This window comes from Crassostrea angulata, chromosome 10, assembly GCF_025612915.1.
Source record: "Crassostrea angulata isolate pt1a10 chromosome 10, ASM2561291v2, whole genome shotgun sequence".
NCBI lineage: Eukaryota > Metazoa > Mollusca > Bivalvia > Ostreida > Ostreidae > Magallana > Magallana angulata.
The window spans coordinates 23,151,407-23,176,991 of record NC_069120.1 but is presented as its reverse complement, the minus strand read 5'-3'; the positions used below and the strand labels follow the sequence as shown (position 1 = coordinate 23,176,991).

The 25,585-nt window shown below is 33.4% G+C and overlaps 2 protein-coding genes across 2 annotated transcripts in view; one reads left to right on the top strand and one right to left on the bottom strand.

Annotated features, from left to right (window-relative positions):
- The window catches only part of LOC128165057 (uncharacterized), a 109,632-nt gene extending 97,075 nt beyond the window's left edge, over positions 1 to 12,557 (top strand). Inside the window, exons 59-64 of the mRNA XM_052829261.1 lie at positions 3,948 to 4,044; positions 6,219 to 6,306; positions 6,420 to 6,587; positions 9,465 to 9,584; positions 10,311 to 10,416; positions 11,066 to 12,557. Coding sequence (XP_052685221.1) covers positions 3,948 to 4,044; positions 6,219 to 6,306; positions 6,420 to 6,587; positions 9,465 to 9,584; positions 10,311 to 10,416; positions 11,066 to 11,318 — 832 coding nt within the window. The 3' untranslated portion in view covers positions 11,319 to 12,557. The remainder of the gene's footprint in view (positions 1 to 3,947; positions 4,045 to 6,218; positions 6,307 to 6,419; positions 6,588 to 9,464; positions 9,585 to 10,310; positions 10,417 to 11,065) is intronic.
- A 2,271-nt stretch (positions 12,558 to 14,828) lies between these two features.
- Positions 14,829 to 25,585, bottom strand: part of LOC128164935 (uncharacterized) — a 29,979-nt gene continuing 19,222 nt past the window's right edge. Inside the window, exons 33-45 of the mRNA XM_052829047.1 lie at positions 24,171 to 24,301; positions 23,593 to 23,768; positions 22,760 to 23,084; positions 21,811 to 22,264; positions 21,473 to 21,638; positions 21,216 to 21,304; positions 20,774 to 20,875; positions 20,404 to 20,575; positions 19,904 to 20,011; positions 19,610 to 19,759; positions 17,294 to 17,583; positions 15,599 to 15,723; positions 14,829 to 15,246 (exon numbers count right to left, since the gene is read on the bottom strand). Coding sequence (XP_052685007.1) covers positions 15,080 to 15,246; positions 15,599 to 15,723; positions 17,294 to 17,583; positions 19,610 to 19,759; positions 19,904 to 20,011; positions 20,404 to 20,575; positions 20,774 to 20,875; positions 21,216 to 21,304; positions 21,473 to 21,638; positions 21,811 to 22,264; positions 22,760 to 23,084; positions 23,593 to 23,768; positions 24,171 to 24,301 — 2,455 coding nt within the window. The 3' untranslated portion in view covers positions 14,829 to 15,079. The remainder of the gene's footprint in view (positions 15,247 to 15,598; positions 15,724 to 17,293; positions 17,584 to 19,609; positions 19,760 to 19,903; positions 20,012 to 20,403; positions 20,576 to 20,773; positions 20,876 to 21,215; positions 21,305 to 21,472; positions 21,639 to 21,810; positions 22,265 to 22,759; positions 23,085 to 23,592; positions 23,769 to 24,170; positions 24,302 to 25,585) is intronic.

Here is a 25,585-nt window from a genome sequence, read left to right as displayed (position 1 = left end):
TTGTCTCAGGCCACATAAAATTATTGTTTAGATTCTCATCCCCTTCTCTCTGAAAATGGCCTGCCCCAATGTATTTTTTTTTCTTTTTTTTTTGCAAAAATAAAAAAAGAGTGGACAAGGGGAAAAAAAATCGGAAAAAAATTAGGCTTAGTATTCCAATAATTCAAAATGTTTGTATTAAATGGCTGCTTGACATGTGGATTTTCGTTTGATTCGAGTCATGTTTGTTAACATAACGATGCAAATGTCCTCATGCGTTAACAGTTAACTTGAAATAAAAGGGAATTTAAAGAATAGAAATTGGTTTGTGTACTCAAATTTAACAGTTTTAAAAAATGGAGCAGTTGTTATTTATAGAAAATGGACAGTGAAATAGATTCATCAAATATTTTCTATAATTTTAGAAAAAATACATGAGTTATGATTTTTTCTCAGCGGGGGGTATCAATTGTGAGCTTGCTCACAGTACTAGTTTAATTTTGTAATCTTCACTTCAAGGCTATGGGAGTGAGATCAGTCCATGACAATATTAAGTGCAAGTAGCTATATCCTGAATCTGTTTTTATCAGATAGGAAAGGCTGTTTATTGAAATGGTGAAAATGATAGGAGACCTATTGCAATTGGTCCCTGTCCTTGTTGTGTGCATCTTGCATTGTGTGTGAACAATTTTACATTTTTTATTTTTTATTAAAAATTACAAGGCCAGTTTATACCATTTTTAGCTCACCTGAGCTGAAAGCTCAAGTGAGCTTTTCTGATCACTTTTTGTCCGGCGTCCGTCTGTCTGTCCGTAATCTTTACATTTTTGACTTCTTCTCCAGAACCATTGGGTTGATTTCAGCCAAACTTGGCATTCTTAGGAAAAGTGGATTCAAGTTTGTTAAAATAAAGGGCCACACCCTTTTTCAAGGGGAGATAATTAAAAATTATTGAAACTTTGTTGGTATCTTTAAAAAATCTTCTTCTCAAAAGCAATTTGGCCAGAAAAGCTGAAAATTGTGTGGAAGCGTCCTCATGTAGTGTAGATTCAAATTTTATCCCAGGGGGTAGGAAGGGGCCACAATAGGGGACAAATTTTTACATTCTCTCAATTCACTCAATTAAAATCTCTAATGTTATCATAAGGTATATTGTTTTACTTTGTTCAAGCATTTGACATATTGTTGATTCTTTAAAGGTGCATGGTCACGATTTTGGTCAAATTCTATTTTTATGTTTTCATTATTTACAATGATTCAGAAATGCATTTCTAGTGATGAAATAAAATTTGAGAGTCATACATGTATGTGGAGTTATAAGCAAGATACAGGGCTCACAATTCTTTGTCATATAAACAAGGCTCGTGCCCAGTTCTTGTTTACATAGGTTCAATATGCTAGAAAAAAATCATTTTCCAGCTTACTTGTCTATCTTTTCTTTTATTTTAAGCAAAGATAAACAGTTCCTAACGTTTTATACATTTGTTTTAGGTGTAAAACTGAAATTTTTACTTCAACGTTCAAAATGTAAACAATCACTTTGTTTACATAGCGAGGAATTTAAATCTCTGTACTCGCTTATAACTCAACAAATGACACTCAAATTTTGGTTGCCTATTTAAATGCCTCTCTAAAGCGTTGTAAATATTAAAATCGGGAAAATAATTTTTGACCAAAATCATGACCATGCCCCTTTAAAACTGTTTAGTCCTTGGCCTCTTGACAATTCTTCAGCCTTATATGGGGTTCAAAGTTTGATGAAGGTTTATAATCGATATATAAACAGTTGTTTAAGTTTGGTCATCTTCTCGAGAACTGCAATGCTTAATATATGATACGAGTGTAAAATCATCCCATTACGAGGCTCAATGATAAACATAAGAATATGCAGGGAATTTTTTTTTTTTTACAGGATCTATAATCCAACATTGTGCAGATATTTTGTATATAACTCCGTTAAGCTAATTTTATTATGTCCCACTTTGAAGAAGGGAGGGCATATTGCTTTGCTGCTGTCTGTCTGTCGGTCGGTCCACTAACAGTTTCCGTTCATTTTCTTTGCAAAGGATTAACATAATTGTAATGAAATTTGATTATAAAACAGGTTGATCATGATAATATCTAGGTCAAGTTCAATATTGGGTATGATCGAGCAATTTTCAGCAAAGTTAGGGCCCTTGGACTTGGAAAAAATTTTGGTCAAAGATTTCTTGGCAACTTTTTATTGCAGATGCTTAAAATTTTACACTATTTGTTTAGGCATGCCATTTTGTTGGATATATTTTTGTACCAATTGGATGCCAATATCCTGTTAAATGATGACTTTGTTTATTTTTAGCCTAAATTTTCAAACAAATTTTTGTCAAAGATTTCTCAGCAGCTATAATTGCAGATGCTTGAAATTTTAACAGTTTGTATAGACGTGCCGTATCGTGGGATATATTTTTGTACCAATTGGATAACAACTTCCTGTTAGATGACAACTTATTTGATCTTAAATTTTCAAACAAGTTTTCGTCAAATATTTCTCAGCCACTATTTTTCACAGATCCTTGAAATTTAAACACACTATTTGTTTATATGCATGCTATATGGTAGGATTTATTTTTGAACCAATCCGATGTCAACTTCCTGTCAAATGACGATAGTGTTTATTTTTAGCCGAAATTTTTCAATAAAATTTTCACCAAAGATTTTTCAGCAATTATTTATTGCAGATGCTTGAAATTTTAAAACTCTGTTTGCCTATGCATGCCATATTGTGGAATATATTTTTGTACCAATCGGATGCCAGTTTCCTGTTATTTTTAAATACCGATATTGAGTTTGCTTATTTTGCATATTCACATCAGAGTGGGGGTATCACTAGTACATGAGCAGTGGCTCACGGATATTTTGTTCATTCAGCACATGAATTTTAATGAAAGAAATGAGTACATACCGGTATTTAAAAAGAGAAAGAATGAAGCTGTCTTTCAAAATTAAACATATCATGAAAGTCTTTGGCAAGAGTTTGTCTAGGCCAGGGGATGTAACAGTTAATTGAGTTATCTTCCCTTGTTTGTTGATATTTAATCATTAATCATTGTTAAAAAATGTAATTACAAAAAACTACAATAATTAAAGAGTCAAACAAGTTTTATATTTAATTTGTATTAATCCTCAAAAGGTCTGTGTATGGGCTATGGTACTCATGTGAATGTTAAGGCCTGTTGGCCTCTTGTTGTGAAAAATACCAGCTCTTGAACTTAGTCATTTTTTCGCATAATTTTAAATATACGCTACCCCTCTTAAATGGATAACTCCTCCTACAGTTTTCAAGAAAGAAAGTTTTTGTTGGACATATATCAGAGATACCGGTGTGTATGTGTGTGAGGGTGTGTATCTCAGAGATATCGGTATGCATATTACTTGGTTTATGATTTTGGATAATTTTTGTGAAAAATACCAGCTGTTGAATTTATAATCATAGTATTGCATATAGGGTACCACGTGCACATTTCTGTGGATAGGTAGTGTTTATCAATTCAGATGGATTATGGATACTGCTCACACAAAAGAAACCCCGGTTTGTTGTCACATTGACAGCTTTTCTCTTATTAAGTGTATTATGTTGGTATAATACATGTACTTACAGAAAAATTTAGTTAAAGCCCTGTTCTGAGGGTACTCATAGTGATCATTCTCTCTTTCTATCAGATAAAATCACCATTCTTTCCTCTTTGGCCTACCGGTAATCAGTAGGGCTCATACCTCACCCATGCAATATGCCTCTAAGTTAAGGGTGTTCATATTTTCTCTCCCTTTGACCCAATCTTGTGTAGAATTTTCTAGCTATTTTTTTTATGCAAAAGTGATTAAGTTTAGTAGTGCATTAGGATTTTGCATACTTTAGTTATATGTTGTATAGTCTATAAGCTTCTTTATTAAAAATATGTATAGCATGTTTTTTAATTATCTTTTATTAGTGAAACTGTTACAGACACCACTAAAAATGTAGAATTGCAAACAGAAAAAATGCTTCAGGAGGATTTAGAAACACAAAAGGAAGAATATACACCAGCGGTAAATGTTTATTTGTTTATCATAATAATATGTAAAACTACCAGTATATTGAATATATGAAATCTGCTTAAAAATTTTGATAGAGATCGACGTGGTGATCAACGCACAAACCCAGAATTTACAAGAAAATGAATTTGAACATGAATTCCTCATGATTATTTATATACAATGTATCATGAAAAGATGAACTTTAAAATAACAATGGTTCAGAAGTGAATAAATCAAATGAAAAAGGAAAAAATATAATTATTGTTGGGCCAACACAAATATAGAGTTAAATTCTCTTCCGCTTCATAGCCACACAAGCACAGGGAATGGAAACACTGCAGTGTGGCAAATATGAATAAGCGGCCTCTCAGTAAAACCTGATGTCTTCAAGAACTAATATTATTTCCATGATTATTAAGATGCATTCCCTATGAATACATTTTTTTCCTACAGACATCGAATAATTTAAAATTTGAATTCTTTCCTCAGTGTGTCCATCCCATTACAATGTATAACTATTCTTAGACAGCAATCCCAGTTATGTGACACTCAAACCAATGTCCAGATCAACTCGTTTTTGTTAACATGTTTAATAGTGGATGAGTTTAATGACCTGTAAACTGACTTACAATGCATGAAACCTCCAATATGATCAAATTTTGTATATTTCTTCTTATTTTCATTATCTTAATCAGAAAGTACATCTTTTTTTTCAGTCATCCTGTCCCTTTAGACTATCAAGCCAGTTATAATGTTGAAGTAGCTTAACCCAGTTTTAAAATAGAGTTTTATCTTTTGAGTACATGGAAAACGTGGGGGAGGGGAATTTTTTAAAATAATTTTGTGGGATTTTAAAATAGAGGGAGGTACCTCCATGAGTATCCAGATTTTTCGTGTGCAGAATTTCAGCAATTGGGGGTTTGGGGGTCCTCCCCAGGAAAAATTTTGAAATTCATATTACAGGAGGTGGCATCTGGGACCTCTAGACAGATTTTTACCTGTTTTATTTATAACTATTGACACTTTTTAAGGCTGCCCATTTTGCAAAAACAAAAATTTCATAAGCGACATATAGCACAGAGCCTATTTATCTTACTTCTTTGTTTTTGTACTTAAATTAAGTTTTTTTCATTTTGGTAGCAGTGTTTTAACTTTTTTGATTAAATGTTTTAATATTTTTGATTAAATGTCTAAGGTGTAAGGAAGAGAGTAGATAACAAATAATATCACAATTTTGATGAGTGTGCAAGTTCCAGTTTAATCCATTAAAAAAGTAGTAAGTACCAGTTATTCTTTGTTGGAAAAAAGTTTGAAACACACTTATAGAGTACATTGGGTTTGGAATGGTCAACATTCTCGTGTGGCAACCCAACATGTTGGGTTTGTGAAAAAAATCAGTACTTCGTCAACTTAACCTCAAATTAGTTAAGAATGGCAGAGAGTTTTCTTTGTGAATTATTAAATCTAGAGACAATAAATGATTTATGTTAAAGTATAAAAAAGATATGCCCTTAGTATTGCAAAGAAATACCACATAAAAGACGAATGAAATTAATTTCATCCAATTTTGGAAACAATTTAAGAAATCTCGCACCATTTTTAATTTTTAAACAATTGGTCCATCAATTCATTTATATTTTACTTGGTTCTCCATGCCTCATACAAAACCAGAAAAGAAAATTGCAAAGTAAAACATGAACCAGTCCGATCGCTTTTTTATAGACGGGATCGTAATCTGATAAGAAAAGTGTTAAATTACAGCGATTTTTTATTTTTACATTCACTATTTTAAATAAAGCAAACGTGATAACCGAAAACCTCGACTGCAGTACTGAATTTTCTCTACATGATCTTACTAATTTTTGAAAGTAAAGTTACTGAGGCCATTGTTAAAAAAAAGATGGCAAAATCACGGCTCGCTGGCACTTAATGAGAACCCTGTATATATGTGTATTATTCTTTAATATTTACAAAATTTATCATTTTATGTTTCTTCTAATGTATAGATGTACATGTAACACGTCTATACAATATATCTTTATAGGGGTCAGTTCATCTAAAATGTCCCTTTAATGTTATATATAAAACTGTATGTGTTTTGCACCCAAAGGTGTTTTCCCTCAGTATGAGTGTTTTTTTGAAAATGTTAATCTGTCAGATTTTGAATTTACTTTATATCATTTTAGGGATTAACACTGTCAGAATCTTCTTTTGTGGGGAAACATGTGACCTGTACAGTGGGATATATTTCAACCAACGACAACAAGTCATGTGGTAAAAATCTAAGGATCGATCAACTACAAAGCTACAAGCACTGGCATGCTTTGATGTGAAAATTGTGTAATCGTGTTCTTTATAAAATATTAATATAATGTTGTAATTTACAGAAATATGTCCAGCTGGATCATACCATCATAGCACAAGCAACCAATGCATGAATTGTTCACAGAACACCTATCAGGACCAGGCTGGGAAAACAAGCTGTAAAAGTTGTACAGGGAGTATAAAGAAGTACACCCAATCCACAGGCTCAAGTTCAGAAAACGACTGTGTGTGTGAGTGTTACAACCAAAATTTGGTTTTAATCACTTCTTTTTTCTTTATTTATAATAGTAATTGGGTTTTTTTTCTGAATTATAACCCAACATGTTTTGTGGTACATGTATAACTATGGGCGGCAGAAAGGGTAAAAAAGACTCTAATGCAAAACATGCTAAAATATTTGCGAAACATAACAGCTTTAAACAAGACCAGCAGTGTTCTTTGCAAAATCTAGACATCGATACAAAAGAAATGATCACAGATGCAAAACCAACAGTCATGCACCAAATAACGCTAGATGGCGTGAAAAGACGTATCAGGAGAAATCGTCACCTGGAGAAAATGAATGCATTTACCTTAACTTCAATTAAACCTTAATTAATAGGTTACTTTGATTATTTTTTGCTTTCAGTTTTTACAAATAAAGTTGGGACCAACTCCTTGATAATTCGGGTTTTTAATGTATACTTACAAAAAAATGTTTGCTGCAAGAAAAAGGGGGAGGGGCTGGCCCTCCTGATGCTATGAGCCTGCAATAATTGAGTTACACACAAACAAGTGTTGCCTGAGTAGTGGTACTTAGTACTCAGTGGTAGTGTTAATTGGTTGATAACGTAAGTAACACTACCCCTTGCATCCTTCAAAGGGTAGATAGGTAATTTGTAACTGATCTATTAATTTCAACAACTTGTGAAAGTTACGATAAACTGCTCTTTATTAAAACCACTCTATCGTAATGAAAACACAATATGCTTAAAAGTTTTTTAACGTGAAAAAATACACTTAATAACCACAGAACTAAGTTCTGTATTGTTTAAATTAAAGTAATGTAGCAGTCAATACGATGGAAATCATGTCAGACTATCCTTCCATGTTATAAATATAAATTTCCGGCTATTATAATTTTAGAACCAAAATGACCGGAACAAAAATTTCTGGAATTTTTATAAACTATCGATCTCTCGGAAGTTTAATCATGGTCCCCTGAAGTTGGAGTTATTGAGATTCACCTGTATATAAAACAAAAGACAGTACTCTTCCGATTTATCGGTATTAAAGTTAAAAAAATTGAGTCTATTATTTTAATATAGTAGTATAGATATATGTTAGGTGCGCTTGCCCATGAAAATGTTCCCCATAATTCAAGGGTACATATTCTCCGGTTTATAGGTATTCATTAGAGTACGATTTCTCCTGTTACCTCTTCGCAGGCCACCTAGAATTTATTCAGTGCGTGACTGTTCAGGTTTTGCATCGATGATCATTTGTTTTGCTTTGGTGTCTGTCTATTTACTATTTAGAATATAAAGAACATGTCCCATGTTAAAGTGGAAGGCAGTTTTTAAGCTGCAGTGAGTTCCTTAGCAGTACCAGTTTTGTTATCTAAGCAGATTTTAGCAGTTCCTTAGCCTTCCATACTTTTCTTAGCAGTTGGATTCCCCTATATGTCTCATAATGAATATAAGCAGTTCCAGGCAGTAATTTTAAGCCTTCCACTTATCTAGCAGTTTTAAGGCAGTTATTTTGGCCTAAAAATTTAAATGAGTTGATGTAAACTGGTAAAAACTGTTTGAAACTGCCAGAAACTGCTCATTTCCTAATATGGTTTTCATAAATGAATATACGTGAAGTATAATCAAGATGAAAACTGCTAGGAACTGCTGATATCATCTATAGGTTATATGAATAAGTTTTAACATTTTCAAGAATAAATTATTACATAAAGACATACATGTACAATATTGTACCATTTAAGCCAACTTGTATCTACACTGCATGTGGATACTGCATTTAGCTATAGCTTTTAGCATAGTAAATATAAATATATATTATTGTAAGACTTCAAATTACAATCATGACCTTATAAGCTTCTTCCCATTAAGTTGTTCTTGAAAAGTTGTTATTTTAAGATGTTTTCATGTTAGATACTCTCATGCAGACCTTTGATTGACCATTGTAGTCTAGCTCACCCTTCCCTAAGGGTCAATTCCCATGCATACACTAGCTATATCTGATCTTATATACCGGTAAATTAAGTGATCTAACCAGACCATTATTAAAAACTGTTCAATGAAAATTTATTTGAAATATTTTATTTACCTTAAGAGAAATATATGTAATGTCCTTAGAACATATTAAAATCCATAAATTTATTTGAGTTTGCCCATACACAACATTTTCTGTGGTGAATATCGCATGCACACTTAACTGCCCCTACTGGCACTGATACATTCAAAATTTTCAACCAAACTTCCTGTTATCTCTGATCTTGATTCTGAGTGGTCAGCTTTATCTGGCAGCGGCTAGTGACCCAGATTTGTAACTGGTTGGAAATGAATTCTAGAATGATGCAAGTCCCCTGTGAGGTGTGTATTAACCTATAACTGCTGATACTGAAAAAACTGGTAAGAAAACTGCTTAGAATAACTGCTTATACTTTTACCTAGACAGTTTTGACCTGCCACTAAAACCCTTACTGCTTGGAACTGCTTGAAAACTGCTAAAGAACTGTCTAACTACTGCTAAAATAGGCAGTTCATTTTGCCATGGGACTGGAATAAACTATACATCAGCTATTTGCAGAATCATTTGCAATATGGCATATGATATAGCAAGTGGTCATTGTGACAAACGTTTTACAACCATTCAGTGCAAGATGTTAATCCTAATCTGGCAAGTTCAACAAAGTTTTTCTGAACTCCAAGTTCATAAGATGACTTTTGCCCAGGCTAATACTGCCTCATAAGACTGCATGATCCCAGACATGATACATGTGCATGTCCAAGGCTGACTTTAACAGGCAGATAAACCAGTTAGAATGGAATTAAGTTGAATATAATTCTTTGTGTTTTCCTATTCTGTACAGTAATTTTTTATATTTTTTTTTTCAGCTGAATGCGAAACAAATCAAAACTACTGTAAAAATGGAGGAAGCTGTGGCTCAAACGAGGTGACAATTTGGTGCGCCTGTATGGAACGTTTCTCAGGACCAAAGTGTGAAGACCAAGCAGGTAATTTTAAGATGCATGCATGCATACATTTGTACATGCAGTTTGTATGGTGATTAAAAAACTGCCATTTTGAAGATGTACATACATATATTTCAACAGAAAAGATACAGAGTGAGATGACTATTAAAGATGTCAGATTAGTGCATAATTTTTTTTTTTTTTTGGGGGGGGGGGGGGGGGGCTCTTTCTTTGTAAAGTATTATGGACATAAGTTCCAGTAAGAAATAAAACAGATTTAGCAAAAACATGTATTTTCCACTTGTTTGTGTCACGTGGTAGGTATATTCTATGTCAGACATGGAACTTAAAAAATCACACACATTTGTGTAAATTGTTACACATCGTAACAAACCTGAAGTGTTTTCCAAAAAACTTAAAGGAAACCAACCTATTCAATCTGTAGCTTGTATGTGAAAAATATCCCAATTAAGTGTTAATGGTCCTATGAAAGGTACCATAAAAACTGTTGAAAAAATAGATCTGATGCACATGTATTGTGAATGGTTCTAATATACATGTAGTACACTGTACTAGATTTTTGTATAATGACTTTAAAATATTAACAGTTAGATCAAACAATATTACTAGAAGCTAGATATTCAAAGCAAAATACTCATTTTACATGAGGCGATTTTTGTGTAATTGATTAATTTATTATAAACCCTTTTGAGCAGAATTGAAATATGGTACTAACAATTTTACATATGCGTGTTAAATCATTTTCAGAATTGACATCAAACACTCCATACATCATTGGAGGGGCTGTGGGTGGATTTGCTCTATTGATGATCATCGCTCTCGTTGTCATTAGTATAGTCCGATTTCTCAAAGGGTAAGATAACCCACATATTGTAAGGACAGTTCTTTAATGGCCCTTTAAAAACCCCTAGTCAAACACTGGGCAACCAGCATTTGGGAGACAGAGTTAATTTTTTTCAAATCATCTCTATGCAGTCAGTCACCCTATGTAGTCAGTTGCCATGGATTTAATTTTATATTCAGTGGTACACTAGACCTCTACAGAACATTTTGATATAAAAAAGAAATGGGGCAGTTCTGTGTTAAGAGGGCTCATTGGTCATGGCCATTTTTAGAGACTGTATTGATCTCATTTAGAGGAAGAGCTCTTTATAAAAATATAGGAAAATACTGAAATTGAAAGATAAATGATGTGTATTTTAATTTTCTTAATGAAATAATAGTTTACAGCTAAACAAGTCATATCTTAAAATTTTAGATAAATCTAATGGGTAATTTGTTGACCACTGCATGAGCCTCCTTAAAGTTAAATGTATTCTGGCTGTTCAATTCATTTACCGGACGGTATTCTTTTCCAGTTGATGTAATTGTTTTCCTTTAGTACATTATATAGTTATCCTAAAATACAGTACTTGTACCTCTTTTGAGAGTCTTTAGTGTGATTATAGCCACTTCATCTGATTAATCACGGTATTTACAAGTAATTTTTGTGGAAATTGCAGATCAAGAGACTCTTCTGCTTCCAAATATTCACAGAAGGATGATCTAGATTACAATGGCTATAATTACAATGTGCCTTTACAAATGTACGACAACAACTCCAAGAGAGGAAGGATGCCCGACTCGTACGCCCGCATGAATCCAGCCTTCGGCTATGATGATCAGTATGGTGACACCTACCAGAGAGGCAACTATCCATACAGAGAGGACAACAATGCGTACCGATGGCAGGAGGCAGGAGACTATGATCTCTAATCAAGTATAACTATTATTGTAGGTGTTTACTTTATGGATCTAGGATTTTTGACATTTTAACAGGTTTTATTCTGTGCAAAATATCCGGAGAATTATTATATATTCTACATTTATACTTCATGTATAATTGATGTGTGCTCTTTGTAAAGTTTTTATATTAATCAAGTATATTTGCATAGTTATAAGTGTGATATATATTATTATCCTTTTATTGTTAATCACATTTACACAATGTTCAACAGATATGTTTTACAATGTCATCTTTAGATAGTGTAGGTTTATTTTCAAAGAAATTTAACAAGTTGATCTTTGACATATTGCCACAAAAATACATATAATGTAAAATTTCTTGCATTATTTAGTTTTCGGAGTGAAAGGTTGTACGTAATATGATGACTGTTTCTGAAGGAGTGTGATCAGACTTAAAAAACAATGCTCTGTGGTGCTTTTCATCTACACATATTTTTCTAAATCAAATATTTTTCAAATTCTTTTTTGACTTCGTCTTTCACTGCCTTTGATATTATAGTTCTTGCAAGTAAATGTAAGATGTACCTTAATATTTAAAACATCGTGGTATGTTCAAGTCAACAATTTATAATACAATGCTTTTAATAAATTACATGTATGACCAACATGATCTATTATTAAGAAGATTGAATTCAAATAGTATTTCATCTAACACAAGAAACCCTTTATGAAAGTACCAAAACACTCATTTTGAACAGTGACATTTTCTGTTACTCTTTAGCACACGCACAGATCTAGCTTTATTTCTCTAGTTTCTCAATATTATCAGTTTTCATCTGTGTGGTGAACGATCATCTGCAATCAACAAAATCAAAATGTATTAAATACAATCAAATTCATGAATAAATCAAAATTATTTAATATTTATTTTTTAGTAATGAAATTTATGTACACCAACTTCGTTTTTTAGAGTGCATGATTTAGAAATGTTATTTGTTAAAGCTTTTGTTTGTCCATGTCTTAATAGTTGTGATGCATCTTTTTTTCCTACATTATATGCGCTTTAATGTTCAGTGTGATGATGGTTGTATTTTGTGTTGTATTTTCACCTCACTGTGATTATCAAGACCATCACGCAACACTATTATATATTCAGATTTATAATATCATACTAGCCTACAATTTTTTATGCCATTTGATTTTTATTATTATACATGTACAACATTTCCTTATATACAATTTTATGCAAATTAAATTTGTAAAAAAGAGCATGGTGTTTTGTTGGTTTTTAGCTCACCTTAGCTGAAAGCTCGAAGTGAGTTTTTCTGATCACAGGGGTACATCTGCCGTCTGTCTGTCAGAAAATTTTTGGTTAGACTTGAAATACTGGGGAATCATCATTGTTCGTGGGGACCAATGTTCGTGGCTTTAGTGGGGAACCCTTGCCCACAAATTAAGGTCAAGATCTAGTAAATGATTCCAGAGTGTCTTTTATTTGCTAGAACCATTATGACGTCATAATTGATTTTGATGAATCTTTTCCCGTATTTTACAGCTTTAAAGCAATTATGTAGAAAATAAAACAATATTTTGACATTCTATATTTAATCACGTGAAAAGTTATCCCGGTACCTACCGGTATATTCAATTTGACATAATTTTAAAGAGGAGGTCAAGAGCTTGTTTCATGCCGTTTTTGGAGAGACTGTAGGCATTCTAGATATATTTCATAAGTCAAAAATGGACAAAACTCCGAGATTTGTTACTTTTATCATACATATTTCATAGAAAATGGTTGTTTAAAACATGATTTTTAATTGAGTTACCAAAAATTTAAGCCCCTGTACAACCTATGAAACAAAGATATTGTTATGAAGCATCATAGAAAGAATTTATATCTTGAATTTCATTAACCTGTAGGCACCTTTCATTTACTAAATCTTGACCTTAATGTCCCCACAAACTTATATACAATCAATTAGCCACATACTGCTGAGGGGATGAATATATGGTCTCCCACAAGGATTTCAAAGGAGTCTAATATGACATTGAACTTTGACCTAGAAAGATGGTTCAAGATCACTGCTCAGCCTTCACCCAAATGCACTCGCTGGGTGGAGCATTAAACAGAATTGATTTAAGGGAGAGAGTATATGGCTCAGATAAAGAATTGCACACAAGCTGTTATGATCCTTTAACATAGAATTTTTGTTCAGGATCACTGCACAATCTATACCTTAAGTCAGTCTGTCGATGAAGTATGAGCCAGATTAGACCAAGGAGAAAGAAAATATGCTCTAGACAAATGATGTCAGATGAATGTGGACAAATCGGCTGATAACAGGGCGCCTTAAAATGGAAATTTTTAATATATATTAAAGATACAGGTACAATACAAGTGAAAAGCTGTCAATGTGACAGCAAACCGGGTTTTCTTTTATGTGAACTTTATCCATAATCCATGTCAACCCATATCCAGTGAAATGGTGTACCCCTATATGCAATATTTTGCCAAAAAGTGACTAAGTTCAAAAGCTGGTATTTTTTTCATAAATTATCAGAAATCAAAATCCTAGCAATATGCACACCTCTGATATACCCTATGTACAATTGATCTGCAAAAGAACAACTTCCTATCTTGAAATCTGTAGGAGGAGTTATACATACAATGAGGGTACCCTATATGCAATATTTTGCCAAAAAGGACTAAGTTCAAATGCTAGTATTTTTTTCATAAATTATCAGAAATCAAAATCCTAGCAATATGCACACCTCTGATATATGTACAATTGATCTGCAAAACAATTACTTCCTATCTTGAAAACTGTAGGAGGAGTTATCCGTACAATGAGGGTACCCTATATGCAATAATTTGCAAAAAAATGACTAAGTTCAAAAGCTAGTATTTTTTTCATAAATTATCAGAAATCAAAATCCTAGCAATATGCACACCTCTGATATAGGTACAATTGATCTGCAAAAGAACAACTTCCTATCTTGAAATCTGTAGGAGTAGTTATCCGTACAATGAGGGTACCCTATATGCAATAATTTGCAAAAAAATGACTAAGTTCAAAAGCTAGTATTTTTTTCATAAATTATCAGAAATCAAAATCATAGCAATATGCACACCTCTGATATAGGTACAATTGATCTGCAAAACAACAACATCCTATCTTGAAAACTGTAGGAGGAGTTATCCGTACAATGAGGGTACCCTATATGCAATATTTTGCCAAAAAATGACAAAGTTCAAAAGCTGGTAATTTTTTCATAAATTATCAGAAATCAAAATCCTAGCAATATGCACACCTCTGATATATATACAATTGATCTGCAACACAACAACTTCCAATCTTGAAAACTGTAGGAAGAGTTATCCGTACAATGAGGGTACCCTTTTGGCAGCTGCCCACCCGCCCACCCGCCCGCCATTTTCACCATTTTAATAACCGGATTTTTCCTTCGGAAAACCCGGTTAATAAAATCAACTACAACCTAAACCATTCTCGCTCATGATCAAAAACAAAATACCGGTAATTGTTTAACAAAATCAATTGTTTATTCAATTATCATATTAAAATTACATAGAATGGTAGAACATCATCAGCTTAATAAATATTGAACAGATTAAAACTTTGTTATAAATTTAATGAGAATATATTATTCTAAATTCATATGAATACAGTGAGCATTTGAACACAATATGGAAGATGTACATGCATGAGCAAATTACACTAAATCCTTTTGCAGCACAGTTTTCAACTTGATTTAGCTACAGTCTATTTTGGTCAAACTCCACTTTTCTCCTTGAGAGCATACAGAACATCGTCCTGACTAACATTCAGCCTCACTCTCATTTGAAGGTCATTGCGGCCATGTTCCACAAGCAGCAATCGTACACTTCCCAATCCGGCACATACTCTGGCCATTTCTGTGGTAGATGGAGGTTTCAGTCCTATATAACAAAGAAATAATTGCACACATATTTATTTCTGTATGATTTTTTTTTTATGTGAATTAGCAAAAGCTGTCACATGCAAAAAGTCCACGTTGGGTCAAAAAAAAAAAAAAATTTATCAAGTATTATATGCAACAGTTCTTTGATAAATATGTTGAAAAAATAATTATAATCAAAGGGTTGGCCAATTAATTTTCCTGAGTGTTTTAGATGCATATTTTCTGAGCAGAGGGTTACGTTCAAATTCTGAAGAATACTTATATTTGATGATAGGATTTGACCTTTTATTATATGATTTTAATTGGACTGTATATTAAACCAGTGCTTTAATTACCAACAATACACTTACCATCAATCCTACACAATGCTGTATGTTGTATGTAAATTTTGGCAAACTCGGCTTCCTCCAACCCACATCTCTGGAACTCTGCCACCACAGCTCGCAAAAATATCTTCTCCTGGTCCGAGGCAGTCCTGCAAGTAATTCATGCAGCGTGTATATGCAACGGTAAGTAGACTGATGTTGAGTAGAAACTCTTTAGTAGTGAAAGACACAAAGTTAGGTAAACATTTACACAAAGTTCGAGAAGGAAAGAGATAGAATTTCAGTGTGCAAACAAGTAATACATGTATATTCAAATAGGCAGAACTTGTTTTGAACATTGCATATAAAATGAAATTATCAATAATTCCCCATAATCAGATAAGAAAGTTATAAATTTGCAGTCACATTTCTTATGCTTAATCAACTTTATTGTGTAATTTTTGTATATGTTAAGGTAGTCCTATACTCGGCACTAAATGGGCTCAATCATTAAAAGCTTAGCTTTAAATGATAAATATACATTCTAGCAATACATATACAAAAGAAAATATGTATGTTTACATGCTAGTTTGTTTGTTATCACCTCTCAGACGGGTGTACCCCCTTGCGAAAATTATTGACAATTATGAAATTTGGCAGACGTTCGTTTTTCCTAAAAATAATTACCAATTTTGGGAAAATTAGAACTGAACATACAAAATAGCTAGAGTATAAATATTTATTTAAGCCATATCTCATCAATGATTTTGCGCAAGTTATTGTAAGTAAGTACGCTTTATGGACCTGATGTATCAAAAGGGAATACAAAAAATGCAATGCTAGTATCGCGTTTGGTAATTTTTTACTATTTTATGGACTCAAACTTAAATTCATGGTGTTTATTCTATAGATTGACATCTTAGAAAAAAGATTTGGTAAAATAAATCATATGTTGACGGATTACTTTTCACGCTATAAGCTCTTAACCAAGTAGACCCTGACGAAAAAATCCGTAAAAATCCCATTTTGCTACAGTTTTCTGCCTAGATCTGTCAACAATGTTAGATATCATTGAAACATTAATTAATTGACAATTGATTAAATTCGAAATAGCTTCTGTCTCTAAATTTAAACCGGTTTTAGTAAAAGAAAAAGAAAAATTCGGGAGGGGGGGGGGGGGTCAAAACAAAGAAGATATAAGCATACCTGAGATCCTGGTTAATCAGAAACTTCGTTTTTCATTTTACTTTAACAGAATCGAGTTTCTCAACAGACATCATTTCTATCTCTCATAGAATACATATATTACCGTTCTAATTGCTTATTATTGCCATTGTTTACAACAGCGATGTAGAGCAAAATCAATACCGGGTATCTAAAACGCTTTGTAAAAGTCAAACCAATATTGTAAAATCCGTATTATGACGTAGTGCGATACTCGGACTACTTTAAATAGAAAAAAAAAATAAACATCCTCAACTTTCCTTTAAAAAATAGGGTGCAGTTAGCTTAACCTTTTATCAAACTTCATTTGAAAAATAACATCACATTAACTGTGATGATTCTTATCCAACAAGCAGTCTGAGAATAGTGATAATCAAAACAATACAACTCAATTCTTGATTGTAAACAGATACATGTAAATACAAGTAGTTATGTTTAAAACATTTAGACTGACAATATATTCAGAAATCTTAAAAATATGGGGAGGTGGTGGAAATCAAAAAAGAACATGTATACCTCATGGCTACAACTTTAGGGGATGAGAACATTTCTTGCAGCGCAGCATTAACATGTGACATTCCCACTAAGGAGAGCTTGGTTTTGGAAGGAAAGAGATTTTCAGCGATTTCGGTGGCCCGTCTGCAGATGTCCAGAGCCCGCCTAGCATCCCCCGACACGGCTGCGACTTTCCTAGCAGCTAACTGAATGGCATCCTCCTCAAACGCCTTCAGTCCTTTCATTCTGGAGATCACTATTTCTTGGAGCTGCTTGAAAGTGTAGGGCTGGAAGGTCATCCTTGTGAGACCCTGTATTTGTTAAATGATTCCTTCATTATTCAAATGATTAAAAATATTTTCTGTCTCTTAAAAGGTGTATTGTACCAGTATAGTTTTAATTTCTAATGACCTAAACAAGAGGACCATGGGCCACATCGCTCACCTGAGGAACAATAGGTATAATAAAATCAGCTAAATGGAGTCATAATTAATACAAACTATCTGGACAATGTACAATAATACATGTAGATCCTGTATAAATAAAATCCATTTTTCCCCTGGATATTCTTATGTTTATAATACAATAGTTTATATATGGGATATAAACCTACATCAAACTCTGGACCTTCTTGTAAAGCCAAAGAATTGTCCTGGGGCCAAAGTCTTAACAATTATAAAGAATCATCTGGCTGATTAGTTTCTGAGAAGATTTTTAAAGATTTACTATATATATTCCTATGTTTAATTTCAACCCCCCATTGTGGCCCCACCCTACCCTCGGGGGTCATGATTTTCACAACTTTGAATCTACACTACCTGAGGATGCTTCCACACAAGTTTCAGCTTTCCTGGCTGATTAGTTTCTGAGAAGAAGATTTTTGAAGATTTACTCTATATATTCATGTGTTAAACTTCGACCCCCCATTGTGGCCCCATCCTACCCCCAGGGGTCATGATATTAACAACTTTGTATCTACACTAGCTGAGGATACTTCCACACAAGTTTCAGCTTTCCTGGCTGATTAGTGTCCGAGAAGAAGATTTTTAAAGATTTACTATATATATTCCTATGTTAAACTTCAACCCCCCATTGTGGCCCCATCCTACCCCGGAGGGACATAATTTTCACAACTTTGTATCTACACTACCTGAAGATGCTTCCACACAAGTTCAGGTTTCCTGGCTGATTAGTTTCTGAGAAGAGGATTTTTAAAGATTTACTCTATATATTCCTATGTAAAAGTTTGACCCCCCCCCCCATTGTGGCCCCATCCTACCCCAGGGGGTCATGATTTTCACAACATTGTATCTACACTACCTGAGGATGCTTCTACACAAGTTTCAGCTTTCCTGATCTTATGGTTCATGAGAAGAAGATTTTTAAAGATTTACTCTGTATATTCCTATGTAAAAGTTCGACCCCCCATTGTGGCCCCACCCTACCCCCGGGGGCATGATTTTCACAACTTTGAATCTACACTACCTGAGGATGCTTCCACACAAGTTTCAGCTTTCCTGGCTGAATAGTTTATGAGAAGAAGATTTTTAAAGATTTACTCTATATATTCCTATGTAAAAGTTCGACCCCCCATTGTGGCTCCACCCTATCCCAGGGGGTCATGATTTTCACAAATTTGAATCTATACTACCTGAGGATGCTTTCACTTAAGTTTCAGCTTTCCTGGTCTTATGGTTCATGAGAAGAAGATTTTTGAAAATTTCTCGAAAATTTTCATAAATTCCTAATTATCTCCCTTTGCAAAAGGGCGTGATCCTTAATTTTCACAACTTTGAATCCCCTTAGGCTAAGGATGCTTTGTGCCAAGTTTGGTTAAAATTGGCCCAGTGGTTCTTGAGAAGATGTTGAAAATGTGAAAAGTTACAGACAGACAGACAGACGGACAACAGACAAAATGTGATCAGAATAGCTCACTTGAGCTTTCAGCTCAGTGAGCTAAAAACACTAGACAAAACGTTGATTTTTTTTACTTCAAAATTATTGTATGTCTATAACAAGCTTCCTAAAGAAGAGGCAATTGAAATCTATGTCCCTTTCAGTAAGATATGCTGATGTTAACATAGAATTAAAAGCCTGTTTCAAACCAACTTACTTTAAGACCATTTGATCAAACACTTGATCTACAGTTTGTTGGGAAGAAGTTCAATGACAAGTTTTTAATTAAATCTCAAATTTTAAAGCAGAATGAAAATCCAGAAGGAAAAACTGAACAGATAAATTTGAAACCTATTTGTAAAAGTTCATAACAATTTATGGAAATAACCAGACATTTTTTCTAATTTTATAAATGAAAAATCAAATTAAACAATGACATACTAATCTGCTGGAGACTCTCTTCATCATGATTCGCTCAGGTAGATCCATCGTGTTAGCCACGGCTAATACAACAAGTCGGGCGTGGCGATGTGATGGCCAATCAAAGATGTTGTACATCACGTCTTGTTTCCTTGTCCACAAAAGGTCCAACTGAAAAGAAATTTGGCCTTCTCCATTAGTCTTTAAATTTCAAATCCACGATATAACACATTCTTTTGTTTAGCCCTAAGTATCGGCCTATAAACATTGGCATCATTATCAATGAAAGAACTCATTCACAAGAGAATGCCTCACCTCATCAGCTAGCATTACAATGGTTTCTTTGCGAGGTCCTGGAGTGGTGAATTTTTTATTCAGAAGGTCAGCAGCATGGTCAGGCGTGGCCTTCTGATTGGATAGTTGCTAAACAAAAGAATTTGAAATTCAAAAATTCAAAAATATTATTCATAATGTAAAAATGAAAATTATTTATGTAATCTTTGAATACAGAAGCTGTATATCAATATTAGCTCTATCAAAACTGAAAAGTCCTTAATAACAGATGACTTTCCCATTTTTTACAAAATTCTGACACTATCCTTTGCAACATTCAATTGTAAATTAACCTTCAAAACTGATTTAACAGTTCTGTGTCGTTCTTCCATCCAGTATGCCATCATATGAGTAACACAAGAAACGTTAACATAAAATATTCAACTGATATAGTCTTAGAATGTTGATATAAACTAGGATTTACAAATTATTGATCCTTCAAAGGGATATAACTTCTGTTAAAGTGGTCTAAATTTTTGTACCTGCAACATTTGTACGTAGGCCTGACGGGGCTCTGTTAACTTCATTCCGTTGATCTCTATGTACTTGAAGCCTGGCAGCTCTTCCTGCTCAGTGGCCCGATGAAGAGCTCGCACAACCTCATGTACAGTGGCTGTTTTACCTGTACCAGGTACACCAGATATGTACATACACCTGTGAAAGAACCAATACAAGCACCATCAAGATACAAAAGCATAAGGGGACAAATATTCAAGACATTCCACTCTGGCTAACTTCATAACATTACTACAAGCTTTGAACATTTTACTCTTTATGAAATTTTGAAAAATTTCTACATTTGGTTACCAACATTTATAAATAATCTTATAGGTAAATATACAAAATACTGACCCTCCAGTGCCATCCAGGATTTTGCTCTCTACAAAGTTAAAAATGTCCTCAAATTCAGTCTCCCTGCAGGGCAGGCTGTCTGGAACAGCTGACACATGCAACCTACCAAAAGTAGCCACAGGAATTAGCGCTATAAAATCAACCACTTTTGTTAATGTTTACATACAGCAGTATCTGGTTTCAATACAGAAATGTTCATGTACCAGTAAAGTAAGAGATCTGTTCTATTATATGATTTCTTAGACATACTAATGAAAAATACATTTTAAGCATTTGTTTCCAATCTTTTATATACCTGGCTTGGTGGTTGTCATATAATCTTCATAGGATGAAGTTAATCATATTGCAGTTAAATTGATATCAAGAATAATTCTCCTTTAATTTTTAAATCAAAATGGTAATCCACTTGGATTATACATAAAAAGAATGTACATGAAAATACCTTGTCCTGGCCTCTTCTAGAACATTGGAAGGCGATGATAATGGCTCACATCTGTCCGGGATCTTAGGTGTGACACAAGTACTACTTTTCTAAGGACATCAAATAAACATTTTAAAATGTTTCATTTTAATACCATGAGAAATTCAACAATTCAATTCCTTTAAATTTTTTTTTTTTTTAGAAAAATAAAATTTTGCAATTTATTTTATTTTCAGAGTGAATAATCTGTTGTTCAGTATGAATTGCTAAGGATGTACCCTTGATTTTTTGGCCTTGGGTGTAGTTGTCCTTGAACTTTTCTTTTTGATTGGTTCACTGAAGTCTGACATATCGCTGTCAGCAGAGTCAGAGTCTGATGCAGGGTGAAAAACTTCATTCTTCCCAACAGGTGAAAAGTCCACGTTCTCATCATAAGATATGACCCTGAAAGAAAAACATCAGTATGTTTATTACCATTTTTAAAAAAAAGATACGATGCTATATTTTTTATGCAATTTTTTGCTTCTTTTACCTATGTTTATACATAAGATATATACTAGTATTTAACAAAGAGCTGAGTTAAGTGATTTCATCTTTTTATCCAAAGTTTATTTACTTGCTCCTTTTCCGCAGATTCCGAGAAGCAGGCGTATCAGGGAGAGCTGCATCAAACTGTCGAGTGAGTTTTTTGCGGGCCGGTCTTTCGCTGCTCTCAGGCGTTTTGTTTCTATGAGACTGATACTCATTTTCTGAGATTCTTTTAATCAAAACTTTCTGCACTTTTCTCTCTGCTTTAGTGGCAGACTTGGGGGCAGGTCTACTCTCCTGGGTGGAAAATGACACCCTTCTGTTCAATCTACGGGGCTCTGTGCGACTGAGCTCGGGTTTCTTCTGCGGTGTAAGAATGGACTTTAAAGGTGTGGATTTTTTGCTAATGACACTAGATACATCTGAAGAAGTGGTTGATATTAAAGAAACTGCATCAGAATCATCATCGTTCATCAACATGGAAGCTACATCTTGTGCCTCTATCCGTCGACCTAAAAACTGCCCTGTTGACTTGCGTCTGTCTATAAGAAAATTAATAACATACTAGTATTTACAATGGATAATACCTTAAACTTAAGGTTTTACATTCTGTGCTACAGTTCATTTATATATATATAGATTTTACATTTCGTAAGTGATTCTTGAGGGTATCTGTTGCTCCAAAAATTAGAGTTTACTCAAGTTTTGAAACATACACTTTTCAAGTTTGAAAAGAATATATGTCAAGAAAGTTGTATCCACTAAATTACATCTAAAAATCCTATAATGTGTTCCAAAAAAACCTAAGAAAACCACATCCTGCCATCCCCCCTTTTTACCAATTTCAAAGTTATCACAGTAACTGTCTATCTAATGAATTCTAAATGCATGTATACAGAAACTGTTGGCAGTGTCTGTACTTTGGTATAAGATTTAATTAAGCCATTAAGATATTAATTAGGAAGTACCGGTACAAGATAAAAGACTGGCAATCAAACACAGGTGAGTGAGGTCACAGGTTACTGTATTACTCTTACCAGGAAGTTTCTTCACCAGAGGAACCAGTGACGTTAGGACATCGGTTTCCACATTGTGATCATTTTCAATGGGTATAACATTCAATAAACTGTTTCTTTCCTGTAACTGTCGGGATGGCACTCCTCCAAACGACCTCCTAGTTCTAGACCCCAAGTTCTTGTTCTCCTTGAATTCCCTGTTATTTAATGGTTTTGTCTCCTTGGTTTGACTTTTTTCTTTAATATTTTCAAGGTCTTGGAATTTTGTTCCATCAAATGTCTTTTTAACCACAAATGTTTTCAGCTTTTCTTTGGATTGTTTTCCTTCAGAACCAAATTGGGTCACCTACATAAGAAATAAAACAGAATATATGTTAAAAATTATCCAAAAAAATTTTTATGTTGATAATAGATTTTCTGAATATGTGTCAAGATCAGTCATGTTTCAGCATTGATTTTGATGGTAATATTAAACAAGAGGCCCAATGGCCACACCACTCACCCCAGCTCAGGTGAGCTAAAAAGTCTCATATAAACTGTAACGCTTCGTCTAGACATGTCAGTTACATCAAAACAACAGGAAAATGGTAAACATTTTTTAATAGCTGAATCAGTTGAACTATATTTGCTTTTCATTAAAAATCCTTAAACTATTCTTTTATCTTTGATACACATGCATGCATTTACATGATGCAATTATCAATGGATTTTCAGGGGTTTTTCAGGGTTTTTTTTACTAAATTCTTCAAAAGAAATTTATTAACATTATCAAAAATTACTTTTAGAATACATTTAAGTACACAACACCATTGTCAAAGTTCAAACTGAGTAAGTTTATAAATAAATGTACGTACATTACATCTACACAACACAGTCTCAGGGTCTATCTCTCTTTGAACATTTCTGCCCACATTCAGGAATACTTCATTTGACTCTACTGGACCAAATTTCTTTGAGCATCTCTTCAGAACCGAGTCTGGAATTTCTTCCTGAGTCCAGAACCACTGAACCTCTGCTACATCTCGTATTCCTGGAATGTTCACACAGCATCAAAATAGGTCACAAAATTTACCTGTTAATATTCATGTCATTTGTTTTTATAATGAAAGAGAATACCTTCTACATGTTTTACTTATAATCCAAGTGTTGGGGACTCAATTTCACAACAGACAAAATTCAGTACTGTGAATTTGGGAATTTACATGCTCTAGTTATTTACCCTAGATATAAATGAAAAAAAAATATTCCAACAAAATTTTGTCCACATCATAATCAGGTGTACAACCTCTGTAACAGTTTTGTTCCTTAAAGAAAAATTTTCAAATTGCTGAAGTATAGTCTACAGTCTTGAGTTTGAATATGCTTTGTTAAAATAAAGGAGAACTGCCCTTTTCCAACTTCATAGTATGCTACTGATTTAAATTTAAATTACCATCTGAATACAGGTCCTCCAGTTTGGCGACGTAGGCCGACTCCATGGGATCCTCCTGAAAGTCATCATTACTGCTCGCGATCAACACAAAGTCTCCAACCTTATACTGTTTATGGTTCAGCTGAAATTGTCTGTAAAGCAGACAGAGAAAGAAATATACATGATATGTTTTGGGGAGGTATAGTTAAGTTTCTAGTTCACTAATCATTTTTCAGGATGACTGATGAGAAAAATCGGACTTCGCATGCTCCCTTCGACATTCTGAAAATTCTGTCATGAGATTTGTACCCACAAACTGTGTATATTGCAAATGGCTACCAATGTCAGGTTTTCTGGAGAACAGTTAAAATGTATTTTAAGAATGCCATGCATTTAAAAGATGAATGAAACTTTCTTCTGATTCTGATGACTTGCAACTTATAGTTGTTTTACACTTTTTTCTTGGCAAATTGTTCGGAGCATTGTTACTTTGATGGAAATTGTCAAGCGATGTCTGCTGTATAACTAACATGACGTCAAAATGTCTAGACTGAGCACACAATCTTTAACGTAAATGAATTAAATAGATAGGCAGATCCATTTGTGCATGTTTCTAATGAATCTCATAGTGATTAAATTGTGATTGATGTTACTCAATAACTTACTGCCTTTAACCTCCACACCACAAAAATTTCATTTATGCTACACTCGCCCAAACAGCTGCACCTTCAAACTTATTATTAATATAATTTTCAGCAATTGTTTGATAAAAAATCAAAATGAACATTGACAATTACTACAGATGAATTGTATAGGATTGTGTGTCAAAAAATTGATTCGAATAGTGTTATCAAAGACACTGGGAAATGTAAATGTAACTGTAACTATATCATAATCTGTAGAAAATTGGATCAAAATTAAAGATGAATATTGCAAACACATGAACACATTTTTTTTCCTTTGAAATCTATTCATTTTCTAATTGTGAACAGAGACATAAATAACATTATGTCTCTGTTGGGTATTGTTGTGAATAATATTTAAAAAAAAAACCTGTAATGTTTTTCATTTGGTCTTCTTCTATCCTTTACGGTACCATCGTCATGCCAGGAGAAGTTTTTGTTGTTTTTAACAGGAAAATAACGCCGTGAGGTCATCTTTTGTGTCTCCTCCACGCTCAGCTGTTGTTAAACTTCAGAAGCTATTTCCCGCTGTTTTTTTCTCGGAACTCCTCAGATAAATTTGGTGCATCCAATTTCAGAAATATGTACAGATGAACCGACATTTATTTAAATTTTATTTACATTAAAAGTGTTAATTAATATGATTAAAAAATTTATTATTTAAATTAAATTGTCTGTATTTTAAATATGATATCAATATTTAAATGTATTTGATATAAAAATATATAATATTGATTGACATATTAAGGTCTA